Source organism: Callospermophilus lateralis, chromosome 2 (genome assembly GCF_048772815.1).
Source record: "Callospermophilus lateralis isolate mCalLat2 chromosome 2, mCalLat2.hap1, whole genome shotgun sequence".
In the NCBI taxonomy this organism is placed as follows: domain Eukaryota; kingdom Metazoa; phylum Chordata; class Mammalia; order Rodentia; family Sciuridae; genus Callospermophilus; species Callospermophilus lateralis.
In genome coordinates, this window is record NC_135306.1 from 77,954,732 (window position 1) to 77,974,247 (window position 19,516).

Below are 19,516 nucleotides of genomic sequence, written 5' to 3' on the forward strand. Positions count from 1 at the left end.
TGGCCACCTTCTAGTCAGGAAGAAATAATTCACATTTCCCTGCAAAAGCCTATGATTCAGAATCTAGCTCCACTGACATTCCTAAATGCCCAGGAGACTTTCTTTGATCACACAGCCCATTCTCTTTAAAAACACATACCATTTGCTTTCTCTTTAGAATACAGCCAGCCCTCTAGGCTGTGGCACAGTACGCATAATAGATAACAATGATTTATACGGTATTCATGAATGTCAGGGCACTCTTCTTAGCTCTTTCCATGTGCAAACTTGTTTTTCATTTCAATCAAATTCGCTGCTAATCACTATCATCTGATGAGTAGTACCCCTAGTGGTAGTATTATTAGAAGCAGGTGGATAAGAGGTAGAAATAAAAGAAGCAATAATTAGTAAATATACACCCAAGGTTCAGGACAAACATCCCACCGCTGTTTTTAATAAAGGAGCGCACTAAGTTTACCTACCCAGAAATACAGCAGAGGCGTTTAATGCCATTGGGCAAACCCTACAACAACTTCACCCGCCAGAGGCTGGAGGTCATTCACAATCTTCAGCTTCAGAATAAACTGAGGAGGCTCACAGAGGCTCCTTTTTCTCAGGAAGGAGGTCCCTGTTGACCTCCATTTAAAAGTGTACAAAGTTCATGGTTCCCCATGATCCATTGAGCAAATGTCACATGCCTCTGCTCTAACCCAGTCCAACAAAAACATCAAGCAAGGGACTCTATTCGAAAATACCCAGATGAAAGTGTGTGTCTATGAGTGGCGGGGCCTAGGGGAAGTCTGAGGGGTACATGCTCTCCAGAAAGACCTCCTGGAATTTGCAAGCAGAAATGGCCTTGGACATCTACAAACAGAAAACTTGTGTTTTTGAGACCTGGAAATTGCAATGCTAAGAGTGGAGAGAGGTAAGTGGCTTGATCAAACCACACAGCTGTTAGGTGGCCCACCCTGATGCCCCACAATCATGTCCTTTCCCAAAACATACTGGCCCCTTACAGTTTGACACCAGTCCTGACTTTTAATATCAGACTTTTGCAATTGTGTCACCTTGGGCAAATCACTTCATCCACTCCTACAGGGATTAAGTTGCTAAAGTTTCTTTGCTCCTTGCGTTTAGTGACCCAGCTGTAAGATTCTTTTCTAAGCCTGGCTCCTTCCCCTCAGTCCCCATTGACTGTCCTCATACAACTTAAGAACGGCCTTTGTGGAGGCAACTCAGCCTGTGTAGGCAACAGTCCTGGGGCCCACCCAAGAAGATTTGTAGTGTGGCGCTTTCTCGGAGCAGTGCTCTGACAAGGAAAATGGCTGGCAGCCAGTATCCCAAACCAAACAATTGTCAGATGGCTGGGGAAAGAAAAATAAATGCTGAGCAGAGTTGAGAACTCAATAGCTATTTCAGGGCAGTAGAAGGCTTTCTTTATGGCCATTTCAACTGAAGCGTCAGAGCGTGCCCGAACCAGAGGAATCCACCCCTTCCTGACCCCAAAGGCCTGGGAGCATCCTGTCAACCAGCTGTGGGCTCCTGGGAGCACCAGCAGGGGGGCAGTGCCTGCGGCCAGGAGGAATCTCTGTAGTCCTCTCTGCAGTCCTCTCTGCAGTCCTCTCAGCGCACCAGGGATGCTTCTGCAGCTCCTAATACCCTCGCTGTGGGCACGCGCTGCTGCCCTCATAGTTTCCTTGATGTACAGATGCAGGTTCCCCAAGCTCACGATGTCTTTTTGATGACGTATGTTTGTTTCCTTGACCAGTTACTCTCTGTATCCATCCACTACTCTGTGGAGCTGACCCGTTTTTATTTTTCTTAGATTGGAAATCCTAGATAAACAACTTGCTCTCCCTCTATCCCTCAATCTGGGGGACAGGATTGCTTTCCACTCCCACCTGTCTCAACTTATGCTCAGCCTTTTCCTATTTTTACAAGTTGTATGGGGATATGGTGGTACAAATATTCTGTATTTGGGACCATCCAAACTTCATCTGTGTGAGAGATACCTTTTTTTTTTTAATTTGCAAATACAATCTAGCCAATTTAGATTTTTAAGGTATTGAATTTGCTTTTATATTTATTTCTCCATTCTTTCATTTTCCATCTCTTCTGATCTCTTCCCATTTTTTCTTCCTACCTCTTTTTCTTCCATTTTTTCCCTCCCAGTGTTTTCCTGTGTATCAGAGAGAATAGTAAATTCAGCAGTGAGATAAATTTCACAAATGTATATTTCTTTATTGCTATCTTCTAATATTATACAAACTTTCTCATGAAGAAAGCATTCTGGATTTTTTTTTTACCTGTAGCAGATAAAAGAAAACAGTGTTTTATCCACAGAAAAGCTTAAAAATAACCTGATGATAAAGCAATAATTATCTGTTTTGAGAATTCTCTCAAGCACAAATGGCTTCAAAGTTTTCGGATAAATGTGTGCAATTATTCCATGTAAGGCAACTGGGAAGGGTGGAGTCTGTGGTTGAAATAGAATGTCAAGCATAAAATTACTGAAATTCAGTGGTATTTTTTCTCCCCAATATTTCAGCCACTCATAGTAAGTTTTTAGACCCTACTGAATGTCAGGGCAGTAAATTGACATTTTATCTCTTCTGTTTTATTGCATTGTCTGGTGGAATGGAGGCTTCTCCTAGGATGGTTTGCTTAAGACTCTAGTCCCACCGTGGTAAGAGTAGCAGTCACTCTTTAGGGCTCCTTGTTGTTTCTATAATAAGGTGAAAAATCCTGCCACATTTATTACTCCCCCAATCTGACCCTAACCTGCTTTTATGTCCATCTTATCCTCCATCCTCCTCGTATTTCTGCCGACTTCATTAACTCATGTTAACACACACCATATTCTTTTATCTTTTTCCACCCGAGTGCTTTTTTTGGTATCAAATATTTTCCCCATCTTCGCAGACACTATTCATTGGTGGAGCATTGCTTTGACAAGGAAAATGGTTGGTTAAAATGTTCTTTGAATAAAATGACCTTTCCTAAGTTTTAGAGCCTACTTTTAACCCCCTCGCTCTGTGCTCTCATAACATTTTATGTAACTCTCTGACAGGAGTGATGTGAATGGTCCCCAGAGACCCAGGTGTTAAAAGCTTGATCACACACTGAGTGAGACACTGTTGGGAGGGGGTGGAACCTTTAAGTGGAGGGACCAAGTGGGGGAAAGTTAGGTCACTGAGGGTGTGCCCTTGAAGGGGATATTGTGACCTTGGCCCCTTCCCCTCTCTGTCTCTTTTACATTCTAGCATCCATGAGGTGAACAGCTTCCTTTGTCACTCACCCTCACCATAGGCCTAGCTGATCATGGGCTGAAACCTCCACACTGGGAACCAAAATAAACCTTCTGTCTCTGTAACTCAATTTATCTCAGGTATTTGTTACAGTAAGAGAAAGGTGATTAACACGGCAATGTGTCCCAGTTATCCCTGGACAGTCTCTGTTTGTGCCTTTGAACCCAGCTTCATTATTACTTTATAATGATCATGCTAATTATAACATGTAATTACATATCTGCTTTATGTTGGAGTTAGATTGTTTATTACCCCATTTTTTGACCAAGGGTCTTCTTTCACTTTTTTTTTTTGTGTGTGTGTGGGGGGTGTACCAGGGCTTTTGTAAGTAATCTCATAGCAGTCATCTGCTACATTTTTGGTCACTCCATCATCCATTCCTTTTCTGTTGGTAAGTAGCGCCTTGATTTTCTTTTAGGAAAACCGTTCACACTTAACTCTATAGCAGGGCTGCTGGGGCTGGAGTGAACAAGTGAGGTGACAGGAGTGCAAAATTTAAGGAGGTGCTCACTTCCAGAGTTGTGTAAGTGCAGGGAGTGTCTGCTTAAGGATTGTCCCTTAGGAGCCTTCCTTGTCTTACTCTTGTCCTGTCCCTGCTCAGAACAAGTGGAGCTGACCCAGTCCCTGTCCCCAAGGGTGAGCATTGATCCCAAGCCTGGTCAAAGAGCTTTTCTCCTGCTGGCCACTATGATTGAGTGGTAGTCATGTGGCATGTTTAGAGCCAATGAGATTCTACCCTGGAACTTTCATCAACACTCTTGGGAAAGCAGTCTTTCTTTTTGGTGCAGTCAAAATAGGGAAGATGGAGGTCAAGAAATGCTCCTTGTGAAGCAGCCTACAGGAGGATGGAGACATAGCAGAAGGAAGCAGATTCAGTGCAGAGAAGGGCCACCTCCTAAAGAATTGTTGAAGCACTGAATTCAGTTTTCTCCCAGATTTGTAGGTAGGTAACTCCTCAATTAACTACATACACACCTATATCTTTTTTTTTTTTTTTTGATCTTCGTGCCAGTCTGACAGTTTGACTCAGCTTTCCTATTTGCAACTGAAAGAATTCTCTGCATATATATGAGACATATGAAGTAGCTAGGACCTATGGAAGTTGATTTTTGCTCCCTGTGACATAGTTTTAGTAAGATGCAAAGAATAAAGCTAAATCTGTACTTTCTTTTGTGAAATTTGTTCATTCTACTGTTCAATACCTCATAACAGTTCAGGCATTAAACCACTTATTTAAAGTACATTTGACAAGTCATAAGTTAAAGATATTTAGGAATCAAGAGCCTATGCTTGATGTGTTTTGGAAATTATTGTTATTTTCACAATAATTTTCTGTTCGACTTATGGTGCTAGGGAAATGAGGGTGATAAAACTGAAAGAGAGAAGGTAAAATTGATGCAGTTCTCTGGAGTTTTTGTTCAGTGGCCTTTTAAATACACTTCTCTCAAGATGAGAAATCCCCATTTCATCTTCTAGGTAGATTTTTGATATGCTTTGAGCTGCAGGGACCCTTTGGGTGTCTGTATTATTGTCTATTACAGTGCTTACTCAGTTTAAGACCAGAGAGTAGCAATTGACTTTTTTTGTCTCCCATTGGAGCCTACAATTTGGTTTGTTAATGGTGACAAATGACATAAAGAGACAAATAAGTTTAAGTTAATGACCCTGTGCTTGCAAAGTACCTTAGGGAGGGCAAGTTCACTCTAATATGGTGGAGGGAGTAGTGCTCATGCCACCTTGTGATTAGTGAAGCTCATGAAAAACATCTGAAGGCCATCACAACTTCCTGTGCTCTAGCTTGCATTCAGTTCATCAAGGGGTTTGTGAAAGCACAGGTTGCTGGGCCTTGTCTCCAGAGCTCCGGATTCATTAGGTCTGAAGTGGAGCCCAAGAATTATCTCATTTCTAACAAATCCAAAGCCATGCTGATGCTAAAATCTGGGACCGCAGTTTGAAAACTATTGCTCTACATCAAGGGTGGAATCCAGTCAGGGTAGGAAACTGGTGAGATATACTAAGAGAAGTGCACAGCCAAGGTAAGTTTCTGAGGCTGTGATGGAAAGAAGAAAGGAAATTGTTTCGAATATACCTCAATCTTTCCTCTAGTGGTCACGTTTTCCCTTTCAGCCTTTAAATTCAGGCTGATGTTAGAGGAGTCTCTTTATGTGAAAGAATGCATATGGCAATGGGATATATCATTCACAAGTAAGGAAACAGAGAGGTTTTTAATCACAACTAATATTGTGGTAGCTCTTCCTATTCCAGCCCCAAAGCTTAAATTTGTTGTTGCATTGAGTGGAGATCAGTCTTTTGGGAATGGTGTGAAATCACAGGAGACTAACTGAATTTAAGTTTATTCGTATACATTGAGACGTATGACAGTAGAGAGGACTATTAGTTTCACTTACAGGAGGCAAGCCGCCATGAAAATCAGAATTACATCACAAAGTTCACAGGGAGTGTAGTGCCAGAGCAAGAGCCCTTCATCTAATCTGAGTGTTGGTCATAGGCTAGGGTGATGCAATCACCTTCCTTCAAAGGTGACTTTCCTTAAGGAACATAAGTACTCTCAGCCTTTCCCCAGGCTGAGATTGTTCTTTGAGCAATCTCAGTCGAGCTGGTCATGCACTGTGGAAATCTTCTTACCTTACTTGTTTTTCTGCACTCCAAATTGACCAGATGGCTTTGAGAATATATTAAGACATTCAGACAGGCTGTAAGCAAGAATTGCTTTGGACATCCAGCCATCATTGCATGATTTTGTATACATAGCTCTACTGATCTATTTCAGGATGTGACAGAAATTCCTACCAAGCTTAATAGTAAAGGGAAGTGAACTTGAGTCTATGGAAATGAGGATAAAACCAAATAAATATGTGAAAAATCCAACTTATTTTGAATATATTTTATTTTTTCATAATTCTACAACCTCAGTTCTCTCACTTTAAAAGAATGTAATGCAATTATCAATTTTTGTGCTGTTGCCTATTGAGGTTCATATGAAATTGTAATAGCTTCCCTGGACCAGAGAAGGCTAAGGGCTCCTCAAGAATTATATAATTCTGGATAGCTTATTTTCATCTATTCAAATTTCTTTTCTCCCTCTCTCTCTCTCTCTCTCTCTCTCTCTCTCTCTCTCTCTCTCTCAGTGGTTTCTCTTTTCTCAGGGGTCCTCACTTTTCCACACTGTGGAACAAAGATGTTTCTTAATTTTCATCAATACTGCTTACTCAAAACATTTCTTTGTAGTACATTTTTATTGAAATTTTAGATGATGATTATCATGGGGTGGCCAGCACCCCACCAAGGAAGTTTCCTGCTCAGAAGGTGATGAGCCACCTGAGAAAAAGAAAGTCTGAAATAATTAGTAAAGAAAGAAGAGCCAGAGCCAAAAATTAAATTCAAAAAGGGGAGCTCCTGATAGGTCCTTCAGTCCACTTAGGAGCTAGAACCCAACAACAGAAAATGGCTCTGGTTCTTTATTTGAGGGGGAGTTCATCAAAGGCAGGGATAAGGCATAGGGAGGAGTCTTGCTTCATGGTGTCTTGCAGTTAACAGGCTGACTGGCTTCTTGGCAAGCCACACCCATCTCTGAGAGGCTGTGTGTCTATGTGGCGCCAGTGGTCATCCCATCTCCAGTGCAGTACTGAACCTGACGCAGCTGAGTAGAAAGTCACATGTAGTGGGCAGTCTCAAACCAGCAGGAGTGACGCAGGGAGTTCCCAGATACCAGACTTTCCACCCAAGGGCTTCCATGTTGATTTGTTTGGTTCATGCACATTTCATCACTGGCTCCTGGCAGATGGTGAGATAGAAGTTTTTTGAAGGCTAGGTGTGAGGACCGGGGAAACAGATATTAACAATACAGCATTATGTAACCAAGCATTTAAAAGGGAGTATTAGACATTTGTGTCTTAAAATGCTTCCGTATCCAAATATGTCAAATTGAATTCCTCACTGGACATTTTTTGCTGCCTAGATTCAAACTCCTGCTATATCATGCCACTCTTCTTAAACTTTCTGTGACTTATTTTTGAGTCAGTAGGAGCATACTGAATCTCAGAAAAGTTTGATTTCCTTTTCCCCAATATATTTAATGTTGCTTCCTCAGGACCCTACTGTCAAAATCAAAGTATGGTATTTTCCTAATCAAAGACAGCTCTCTATAGCCCTCCACATTAATATTGTCAAACAGTATGTGAAACACATCTTTGGAAAAGCTATACCACATTTTCCTGTATAGTCCCTAGTAAGTTGCTGTGATCTTCACTTTGAGAAATATGGTGTGGTGGCTAACTCCACACTTTAAATCTCCAAGAGCAATCACTTTCCCATGACCCCAAGCACCTCCCTTAGCTAGGATACTCCCAGAGGTCTCTCCTATGTATGTCTGATATGTTATCATGGTAGGATTAGACCAGGGTGAAAAGAGCCCAATTAATAGAAGTATGAATTAAAGTATTTGAAATAACTAATCTTCTCACACAAATTGGTTTTACATTTATCAAGGCAATTTTATATTTTCTTCATGTTGAAATCTCAAGATTCTAATTAAAGTTTTTCTAGTTTTGTTGCTATGTTCTTGTTGATAGTTTGCCTGAAAAACAAATAGGAATGTATACTTATCTTTTATCTGGTCACTTTATTGTACTTAATTAATCCTCAGAACTGTTCAGTATATTTTAGTGCATTTTCTGTATAAATACATATATTTTCCTTTGTTGATAATAATGAAAAAAATTCTTTCCAGTAGTCATACCCCTCTTTTTGTCTGCACCTTGAATTATTGAATTGTCTGTCTAAGCCTTTCGTGTTGAAAACACTTTATTTTTAATTTTCTAAGATATTTAAAACATTTAAATAATGACTAATAAATGCTATTGAATACTTTAGAAACATCTGAATGATTATATTAAGTTATTTATCTTTTTTATTATTAGGTCTATTTTTTGAATAATTATATTAAAAGATTTCCCAATCCTATGCCTGAATTCTTTGGATAATCCCTCCTTAGTCATGGTGGCTAATTCTTTTGTACTAATGAATTCAGTTTGAAGTATTCATATTAATAAGTGAGATTTGTTTTTGTACTCTTTCTGTCTAGTTTAGGCCTTAGGGTTTGTTAGCTTATAAAAATTTAAGTAGTTCCCATACCATAAGAGTGATCTATTTTTGAAAGCCTATATACTTTGTAGGTAAACTACTTTTAAAGGTAGTTTTCGGGTAAAATTTCAAATGAGTTCCCTGTGGTAATTAGTCTTAATATTTTTTCCTTTTTAATTTTATTTTTTTTAGATAATATAGCATCCCATTAATCCAAGTATTCTATCAAGATGTTCCTACTTTTACACTCATACAGAATCTTCTATTTTCTTAACTTCTATTTTAATATATATCATACAAACATATATATTTTATATATTTATGTTTTGCATATTTATGTTTCATTTTCCTCAAAAATAAATGCTTGAATTTATTTAACTTTTTATGGAATTATTAATTTACTCTCTTCAAATATTATTTTTTAAACTTGATCTTTATAAAATTTAAAAAATTATTTAATAATTTCTTAAATCAGTACTATGCTTTTTAAATTCATTTATCCAATTAAAAATCTATGGATCATACATTTATTTCTGATTATAACTTTGATAGAATTTTTGATAGAATTGGATATACAAGTTTATATGTAATTATCCCATTTCACTATTTTTAAGTCTGTAATTATACTTTTGATTCTGTAACACATAAGTTTCTTTTATTTTATAACTTGACATTTTAATTTTATCATTAAATATCTCATGTACAATTCAGAAAAGGGAGTCTTTTATAAATCCACGCTCTTATTTGTGTGCATTTAAATACATGTATGTATAGGTATACACATAAATGCATGTGTATATACATAGTGTATGTTATCTGTATATAATATCAGTTAATTTTTTTAATGTGAAAGATTATAAGATCTTGCAAAAACCTAGAGTATCCAAGTGATTTTAAAACTGTTATTTACCAGGTATAGTGGTACATATCATTAATCCCAGTAACTGGGGAGATAGAGGAGGAACAAAAATTCAAGGCCAGCCTCAACAACTTAGCCAGGCCTAAGCAACTTAGCAAGACCCTGTCTCAAAAATAATAATAATAAAATAATAAAAAGATCAGGGGATGTAGCACAGTGGTAAATCACCCCTAGATTCAATTTCTAGTAACAACAACCAAAAAAAAAACAAAAGCTATATTACACGTTATGTTTTCATTTACTTTTTAAACATCTACTTTAGACTTAAAAGACTTTTTAAAAAAAGAAGTATTTAAAATTTCTCACAAGAATTGTTTTTTTATATCTTTATTTTATTTATTGTATTTATTTTTATGTGGTACTGAGAATCGAACTCAGTGCCTCACATGTGCGAGGCAAGAACTCTACCACTGAGCTATAACCCCAGTCCCACAAGAATGGTTTTCATATCACTTTTTCTGGGATTACTATTAGCTTTTTTAGCAGTTGTGTTTTAATGTTTTGTCAGTTGGTCTTTAGAGCTAGCTGCCTTATTTTTTCCAGATGTTTATTGGACTTTATTCTTGTCTTTTTCATTAAGTAAGTCAAAATTTTACTTGAATGTATGAAAATGTGGGGTTCTTTTAGTAATTTTCCAATAACAAATAAATTCCTTTGATTTGACTGTTCAGTTTCTTTTGATAACTACCATTATTTATTGAGCACATACTACATTCCAGGCACTATAATTTACCTTCAACAACTATTATTACATTCAACCTGTGAAACAAGAGGATTATCTCAATTTTGTAAATGAAGACATTTAGACATTAATGCCATGGTTTATCTTTTTTCATATTTTTATTGGTTCATTATGATTACAAATAATAGTGAGATTCATTGTTGCACATTCAATATGAACCCCTTAGGACAATATAATTTGACCAGCTGGGTTTGATGGCACACACCTGTAATCCCAGTAACTTGGGAGGCTGAGGCAAGAAGATTGCAAATTCATGGCCAGCATCAGCAACTTAGCAAGGCCCTGTCTGAAATTAAAAAATAAGAAATGATTGGGGGATATAGCTCTGTGGTAAAGCATCCCTGAGTTCAATCTCCAATACCAAGAAGCAAACAAACAAAAGCAATAGTTTGACCAATATTGTCCCCCATTATCCATTAAATTATTTAATTTTTAAAAAAATTTAAGTGATTATAAATTTAAGAAGGGGGTGAAAAGATAATTCAGAGAGTTTCTCTATCATCTTTGTCCAGCTTTACGTAATGTTAGCATCTAATATAACCATGACACATTTATGAAAATTTAGAAATTAACATTAGTACAGAATCATTACTGACTTTATTTGGATTTCACCAATTATTCCAATAGTGCTTTTTTTCTCTTCCAGAATCCAGTGCATTTAGTTCTTATGCCTCCTAGTATCCTCCAATTTGCAACAGTGTGACAGTGTGATCTTGACACTTTTGATAAGTATACTCAATCATTTTTTAAACTAGTGATGGAATGCATTCTTCATCTCTGATTTCTGCTTCTATTCCAATCATTCACACTTTCCCTTTTGGGAACATATATAATTAATAGGTTTGATCTTCATTGTCTTATTTCATTACGTGTCAAGTTCCTTCAAAGATTTTCTTTTTTCCCCCTACTTCATAAATTTGAGGGTGCTTTTTTATGTTTGATTTCTACCTTGGTTATTTGATTATCTTTAATGCCATTCTCTTAGCCCATTGTTTCCTTTTCATTTAGTTTAATTTTTAATTAAGCTTAAGTTTCATAGAGCAGAAAAGAGAATGAATGAAATAGACATAAAGAGAGAAGCAGAAAGAAGTTCATGCTCTTGCACACAGGGAAAAGCAGAGAGATCAACTGCTTTGATTTTCAGCATTTGCAATTCAAATCTCTTCTAGGCCCCGCTATATTTTACAGTGATGGAAAAGTAACATTTTCTTCTGATTCCTATAGTAAAAAAATTTCAGATGTTTATTAAGTATGAAATTATATCTCCCTCGTGTTGCAGTACTTTTGTTTTGAATAGACACAATTTTGACCTTTGCCTCTTTTCATGTCCTTAAGTGTGGCCCGCTCTATGATGTTCTCCTCTATGCCAAGCAATGACAGAAAGCGGCAGTTCCAAGTCAGCCAGGAAGTCATGAAGGGGGCAATAGATGCTCTCCAGTGCATTGTGTTGCTGAGCTATGATGTTTGGCAAGATGGGTGCATCAAACGCATTTTAATTATAGTATTTTCTACTTATGATGGGTTCATTGGGATATAACCCCATCATAAGTTGAGCAGCACCTGTGTGTCTCACTCCATAGAGTTGTCATTGGAACTATATACAATGATTCATTTCTGGGTCTGCTACATGGTAAACACTCATTAAATGCTCTCTTTTATTGTTTTTAGATTTTAGTATGACTATTACTACTTTTCCCATTACTATTGGTTAGGCATTAAGATGAACATGTTAGATGCACCATTACACTCAGTCCTCAAGATCTTCAAACCCAACAACTTGAAAGAATTGTATACTAGACACTCACAAACCACATGAACTCTATAATTTGTATTATCTATTTTCTTTCTTCATCTACCTGTTGATCCATTTAATCATTTTTTAGTATGGCAAAGTATAATATAGACATAAATATACCACACTCCAAAGCACATCAGCTTGCATATTATTATTTAGAGTTTAATATTTATTTATAGTTTATTTTTGGGTTAAAAGTACTATGACATGTTCAGATATTAAGTATGCCATTGAATGGGTTTAGACAAATGCATAAACCTGTATAATTCAAGTCCTTCTTATGCTATAGAACATTATCATCACTCTACAGATCCCTTATCCTTCTTTCTTAGTACCTACTGTCCCCACCTCAGTGTAAACCAGATTTCCCTCTTTTAAAACTTGATATAATTAAAATCACAAATTAGATAATATTCTGTAGGATCCCTCTCATCCAGCACATTTTCAAGACTCACCCATGTTGTTATATTTATCATTCATTCATTCTTTTAATTGCTGAATAATGTTCCTTTGCACAGATACAACAGAATATTTTCATCAAATTGATAAAAACTGGCATAATTCCAGGTTTTGCTTATTATGAGTAAAGTTGCTATGAACATTCTTGTGCAAGTTTTTTATGGACCCTCCCCCCCCCAAGGTTTTTGTTCTGTGGAGGTTTATTACAAGTGTGAGTCATCTTTCATAGCTTGGCCCACCACCAATCCCATTCACACGAGGCCCTTGGCCCTGTTTCTTACCAAATGATTCTACTCTCCCCACCCTGTTTATTGGGTGAAATAGACACTTGACCCTCTTGGGAAAGCATATTATTTTCCACTGAGAACCTGAAATAGTTTTGGGGACACACATAGACATGGAAAAGCAGAGAAGATGAGTCTACATAAAGAATAATGCAAACTGAGCAAAACAGGCAGGGAGCCATTCAAACTATCCTGAAGAGGGAGAAAGAATGAACAGTTGCTTATTTTTGATGGTTTTCACATTCCAGAGTTTTGAAGACTTTGGCTGCATTTTCTTCCCTGTGGGTCATAACATTCTTATTTGTATAATAGCATCATATTGTAGCTGGCAGAATATATTCAATAAATGCATGTTGACTGACCAACTGAATGACTGGAAAGTCCAATTTGAATGAGGGAATGATAAATATTCATGAGTCAGTTATAGTTTAGGACTATTCACTTTGTCAGGAAATTTCCTGTGAGCAGCAGTAAGGAGACTTGGGAACCTTTGGGTTTCAATGTGAGTAAAGGGTGATTCCCAAAGAGATGGAGGAAAGGACGACCCTGAAAGAAGAAATCCAAGGAAAGCAAGTGTTTATGCTGTACCTACAGGGCAAGGACCTGTGCAAGGCTCCCTGGGAGAGGTAGAGGTCTTTGTTCTCAACTTAACCTTCTTCCCCTTCTCCTTTAGGATCCAGGCAGAAGGAACCAGCCAGTGACTGTAAGGAATCAGGAATTTGTCCTTCCCTCCCTTCTGGAAAGATCTTATTTGACTTTTCTCTGCAGAGACTATCAACGTTCAAATAAAGCAGGTTTCCTGAGTTTTCATCATTACAGTCCACATTGGAGATGTGTCTATTTTCTGAGAAACCATTGAGCTCAATCTACATTTCTCATTTAGTAGAAGGGGGACTGCAGTTGACTGTAACAGATAAAGGGCAATTGCTTATTTTTCAATCAATTCTTATTGATTTGGGAGACAACGGGGTCCTTAATTGTATGTGTGCTTCCTCTTCCTATTGGAAATTTCACCTTCATCTGATAGATTCTAGTTTAAATCACAATGCACCATCCTTATGTGAGTTGTAGGAGAGGCTTTAAGCTTTTCAAATACTTAAGAGGAGAATCTACAAGACAAGTGAACTGTCTTTACCTAGTTTCCTTGGCTCCACTGTCAGTGCAGGCTCTGAAATTAGACTGCCTGGGTGTGAATCTCAGTGAAGTCACTTCCTACTGGTTAACCTTGGATGAGCTTCTTGACCTCTTGATGTCTCATCTGTGAGATGGGTGCAAGAGTAGTAGTATCTATGGAATGGGGCTGTGGTGAGGGTTATATGAGGATAATTTTATGTCAATGAGCTTTCCTGTAAGAAAAGCCTGGCCTGATGGTTCAGTTGTTCTATTTTTCTCTCTCTCACCTGGAGGGGGCCTAAGTGCTAATTGCCACTGCTGATACTGCACAAGGGTTCCCTGCCCAACAAGTACAGAAGCCAATATCATGACACCGATTTTCGTAAAAAGGAAGAAACTTACTGTGAAATTGACTGACATGAAGGCCAGGAGCTGCAAAAAGGCTTCCACTGGCCTCCCTGATCGACTGGCAGTGAGGGCATTTCTGGGAAGGCAGAGTAGAGAAACTGTAGATTGGATGGCAGGAAGGGAGAGTTCTGGAGTTCTTTTGCACAAGCAGAAATGCTAATCATGCCTCTTCACAAGTTGCATGTTTCTTCTTGTGGAGGGCACATTATTACATTCTAGGAGGGATTTTGAATTTTTGATGTTATGGTCAGGTGACTTCTTGGTGCATTCTTGAAAAGCTAGTTCCAAACCGTCCTTGAGTGGGTTCTGGAGGCTTTTCCTGAAAAACAGTTTGAGCACTTTGTTATTTAAAGAATCTATGTCCACATGGGCCCAGGAATTAGCTGAGTGCACTACTTTTTGACTGAATCAACAAGTCTTATTCATTTTTCTTCAATTTTTTTTCCTTAATTTCTTGGAATTTATTTGCATATACTCACTTTTCTACTCAAAAGTTCTAATTTACTATCAATAAGATTTTGTATAGTTTTAATGTATCACTTGTTTATCTTTTCATTTTGTTGCACTTGTAAATGACTGTGGATTGATCCTATTTGTGCTATATAAATTTTTCAGGAATGTGTGTGTGTGTGTGTGTGCGCGCGTGTGTAATGTTTGATTATAATTGGTTTACAAAAAATGGGAATATTGAGATCAAAGGCATGAATTATTTTTAGGATTATGATACAGCTTTTAGTAGTTTGGTAGATATTTATACTGATCATTTTCTTTAATTTCTCTTTTAAAAACCTGACCTTATATTAGTGTACCATGTGAAAACAGTATTTAAAATGTTTATTTTTGCTAAATGTGTATTTTAAAAATTGTTTTATACTCGAATAGTATTTAGCTCTACAAGTTATTTTTAGCATAATCAAAAGAGCTATAATATCACATCTAAATTTTATTTATTTATTTATTTATATGAGGTGCTGAGGATCGAACCCAGGGCCTCACACATGCCAGGCAGGTGCTCTACCACTGAGCCACAACTCTAGCCCCCTCATATCTAAATTTTGAAATAAATTTTGAGAGGATTATAAACTCATGTGCGGTTGTAAGAAATAATACAAAGAGATTCTCTGTGTCCTTTATCTAGTTTTCTCTAGTAGTAATTCCTTGTCTAACAATATTACAACATTGATATAATTCAATCATTGATAAAATTGACATTTATGTAATTCATCACATATCTAAAATTTTTAGTAACAATTTTAATACTATTAAATATGAAATTTGTGTTCAAATTCTGTTCAAATATTGTTTCTAGGAACTTACTCAGCCTAACATGGACATGTATATTGCAAGCCCTCTCTACACCAGGCATGAGAATGAAACAGCAGAGATGAAGGCAATAGGAAATGACACCTTGTCAAATTATTATCCCCATTTTTGAAGGTGTCAGCAATGAAATGCATAAACGATAAGTACTTGTGCAAGGTCCCATAAATGGCCAGTGCCACAGCTGGTATTCTAATCTGTGGCCTTTTCATGTTTTCTGTGACAGCATAAGAAATCCACAGAAGCTCAGGGGAAAAAAATCTTTAAAAAATTCTGTATGGTTTACAACCTGCAGTACTGGTGGGACTCAAGTATTGCTGATGCAGCTCAATATGTTCTGGTACACTGACCTCAAGGGGTTGTTAGTGGATGAAAGGACATGGAACATGGCCTTTGGAACAAGAGATCCACCCTGATCCAATCGTTTACTAGCAGTGAACTTTGGGCGAGCCATTTAATCTTGTTGAAATTTTATATTTCATCTACACAGCAGGAATATGAGTACCTATTTTATAGTTTTATTGGCTGATGACACAAGATAATGTTTGCGAAACTGCTAGCAAATAACAGTGCTCAATAAATGCTAGTTCAACCTGAATGCTTGGCAAATAGCAAAAAAAAAAAAAAGCTACAGAAAATGTTATTTGATATGTTATGCAATGAGGTTGAAAATTTGAAGATTAATTTAAAAATCAAAATCCTGCAGTGTAGTTTAATTTTTCTCAAGGCAAGAGCAGGGTTGACATAGGAGATCGTCTTGTAAATAGGGGATCACAGATAAGAGGGGCTGCTATTTGTCTCCTCCCCTCCCTTTTGGCCCCATGTCTTTTATAGATCAGTGCTGACACATGCTCAAGAAACCAAGGCAGATCATCTGCTTGGCCCCTAACAAGCTGCTTGTGATTTTAGCTAGAGCCAGTTTAACATCAATGGCCCCTTTGTGGACTGTTTTGTTCTGTTTTTCTTAGAAGCAAAATGCCAGCCTAGTCAAGATCTAGAAACTTGCTGTTCCATTGTAATAGGATATGCATTTAAATGAGAACTGTGCATGCTGAAGGATACTCTTGCTAGCGTCAGATTTAGCCAGCCAGTGGGAAAATCTACAGAGTCTTCTGGAATCACTAAGCCTGAAGGCCTTGGGGCTGGAGGCACCACTGGCTAAGAACAGCACACTTCTAATGTAGATATTTTGTTTCTGCTTCACTGCTGGCAGTAAAACATTGCAAATAAACCCTACTATTTGTTCCTTTCCTTTCTAACGTGTTATTTCTGCACTTATGATTTTAGAAAGATGCTATTTCCAAACTTCGGATATAAAGCTAAGATTTCCTCTGTGACACCTGTCACAATGTTTTATTATTTTTTGTTGCCTCATGAGCCCCATTTTTATGAGAGTCCGAACTTAAAAACATCGATAGGTTTGTTGTGTAATTCAATTTAAAAAATGCATCTTCTTTAACCCTCCAATATCAGGATTTAAAAAATGAATAAAAGAGTACAATATGGGGTTAAGCCTTGGGAACTGCATTGACAGTTTGGGAAAGGTTTTAGGGTGTTTTTATTTAAAATGTTGTTAAAACCTTTTGGTGATATTAGGAGGAATCTCTAAAGGTTTTTCAACTTAACTATTTAAATAAGCACCAAAGATTTTCGGTGGAAAGAGCATAAAAACTCTTTAAACAAAGGCCCATTTCTCATTTTAATGCAAATTAGTACAATTTGGAGAGTCCGCCTATATTTCTAAATATAACACTGCATAAAATTAGTGGCACATTTTATATTACCCATTCACTTATACTAATCTTACTTCTGAAAAGACTTACAGGGATGAATAGATTTTGCCTGTAGAAGGTAAGCTCATAAGCTTTCAAATATTTAAAGAAACGATGGAATTATAAAGGCATAGAGGATAAAGAATGTTCATGAAAATAAAACCCAAGCTTGAGACAAGCGTCCCTATGTACGGCTCTAGAAGATGAAGCAACCAGGAACCAGAAACCACTGCAGCATTTGCAGCATGTGTATGGGGAACTCTGAATGCCATTGTGGAGCTGCTAGTAATTGTCTCATTCATGATAAATGCTTGGTAGCATAACACTTCCTCACTGCATGCATTTATTTATAGCTGATTTATGAACTGTCTGACTATAAAAGAATGAGTCACGTGTCATACCAATGTGACATTTCTATACTGGTACCTTTGGTCATCCCTAGAAGACCAATATGGAGGACTCCTTTTGCCTTTTACTTTTCCTGAGTACTTGGGATAGAGGTCAAAGAGAGGAAAGGAAGGAAAGGAAAACTGAGAGAACAACTGTTTCCTCTGTGCTGCTGTCAGCTTCGTATCTCTAGCTTGGGAGTTCTGCATAGCAATGGAGATACATAAACCCTGCTAATTCCAGTCTCTTCACAATGTAAATGATCTGTGCCACTGGACCAGGGGTGAATCTGAAGGCCACTCTCCTTAGCTCAGAGGGCAGGTGCTCCCCTCCTGAATTAGGGAACAAAGAGTCCATGTTCAAAGAGCCTGGCAAGACCTTGACTGTTAATAGTAAACTTCTGATAGAAAAAGGCATTTTCTAACAACCTCAAGAATGTAGAGAAGGTTATGAAAATGAAGATTGATTTAGAAGAGAAAGTGTTCTGCCATTTTTTGATGTTCAGAACTATATAGTGTATCTGGGAGGGAGATAAATGAGATGGGCTACAAGACGTGCCAGTCACTTTACAGAAGCTGGTGCAAGAGTGACTAGAAAGTGAAACATCCACGTGGGGGTTTCCAGGCCACTGGGACTTCACAGTCCCATTACCTAGTGCTTGAGTCTGGCAGGCAGGAGACAAACAAACAAACAAAAGCCAACCAACAACAAAACTAAGGCTGGTTCAGGAAGGTGGCAGTGCATACCAATAAACTTCAAATAAAGTACATTTCTGGGTGCCAGGATGCTCTTGTTCAGAGCTGTATATTTGATGCTTTATTTACTTTTTCAGGCCTTGAGATACAGGGGATTGTTCAAAAACCCAGACTGTATGTTTATGTGGCCTCAGATTAAAAAGTCCAAGTAAGTTGAAAGTGGGGGTTCTAGTCAGCTTTTTAAAGTCAGCTTTTTAGTCTCTCTGTGACCCAAGTACCTGACAAAAAAAAAAAAAAAAAAAAAAAAAAACAAACTTGGAGAGAAAGTTTATTTGGGGCTCATGGTTTCAGAGGTCTCAGTCCATGGATTCCATTGCTGTGGGCCCAAGATCTGGCAGAACATCATGGGGGAAGGGCCCACAGGAAGAAAGCTGTTCAGCTCAGGGAGGGGTATGGAAGCAGAGAGAGGGAAGAGGAAAGGACCACAGGGAAGATACACCCTTCCTCGGGAACCCTCATGACTTACCTCCTCCAGCCACATCCTACCTGCCTACAGTTACCACCCCTTCAGGCCATTCAAACAAGTAGGTACTGACTAGATTATGGCTCTCATAACCAAATCATTTTACCTCTGAATATTCCTGCATTAACAGGAGCTGTGGGGGATGCCTCATGTTCAGACTATAACACCAATCCTTCTCTCCACTCTTAAGACAATAGTTAGTTACAATATATTTAGTATAATTTTGTGATTAGTCTCCACAGTTAAGTTACAGAGTAAGTATGTGAATTTTCTGAGTCTGACCTCCCCGACTCTGTTTAAAGGGCAAAAGTTTCCCCCGATTTCCTGTGGGAATCTTTAGCTGGCTTAGGATTTTCATAAATATGGGAGATGGGTTGTCATGATGTTGCTTGAAGCCTGGCTTTTTTTCTAAGTACTAATACATTTAGTTTGCATATCACTTGTACTAAGCGCTACCTGACTAAAGATTCCAGCTTCCTAACTCAGGCTGGGCCAGGAGGAGAGATTTAGAAAACCAAATAGAATAGGGAATTTGTCTAGAGAAACCATAAAACTTCAGAAAGACAGAGTTGCTGATCTTACTCAATTTGAAGACAACCAAATCCCAGTTCTTTGGTTTCTAATTTGAGTGGGTAATGTGGGCATAATAGAGTGAGAGACAGATGAGATCACCCACATGGATAGTCTCTTCTGAGATCTGATGCCAACA

The 19,516-nt window shown here is 37.8% G+C and overlaps 1 protein-coding gene across 1 annotated transcript in view; it reads left to right on the forward strand.

Annotated features, from left to right (window-relative positions):
* The first annotated feature begins 730 nt into the window (after nucleotides 1–730).
* Nucleotides 731–19,516, forward strand: part of LOC143386430 (uncharacterized) — a 146,891-nt gene continuing 128,105 nt past the window's right edge. Inside the window, exon 1 of the mRNA XM_076841527.1 lies at nucleotides 731–904. Coding sequence (XP_076697642.1) covers nucleotides 886–904 — 19 coding nt within the window. The 5' untranslated portion in view covers nucleotides 731–885. The remainder of the gene's footprint in view (nucleotides 905–19,516) is intronic.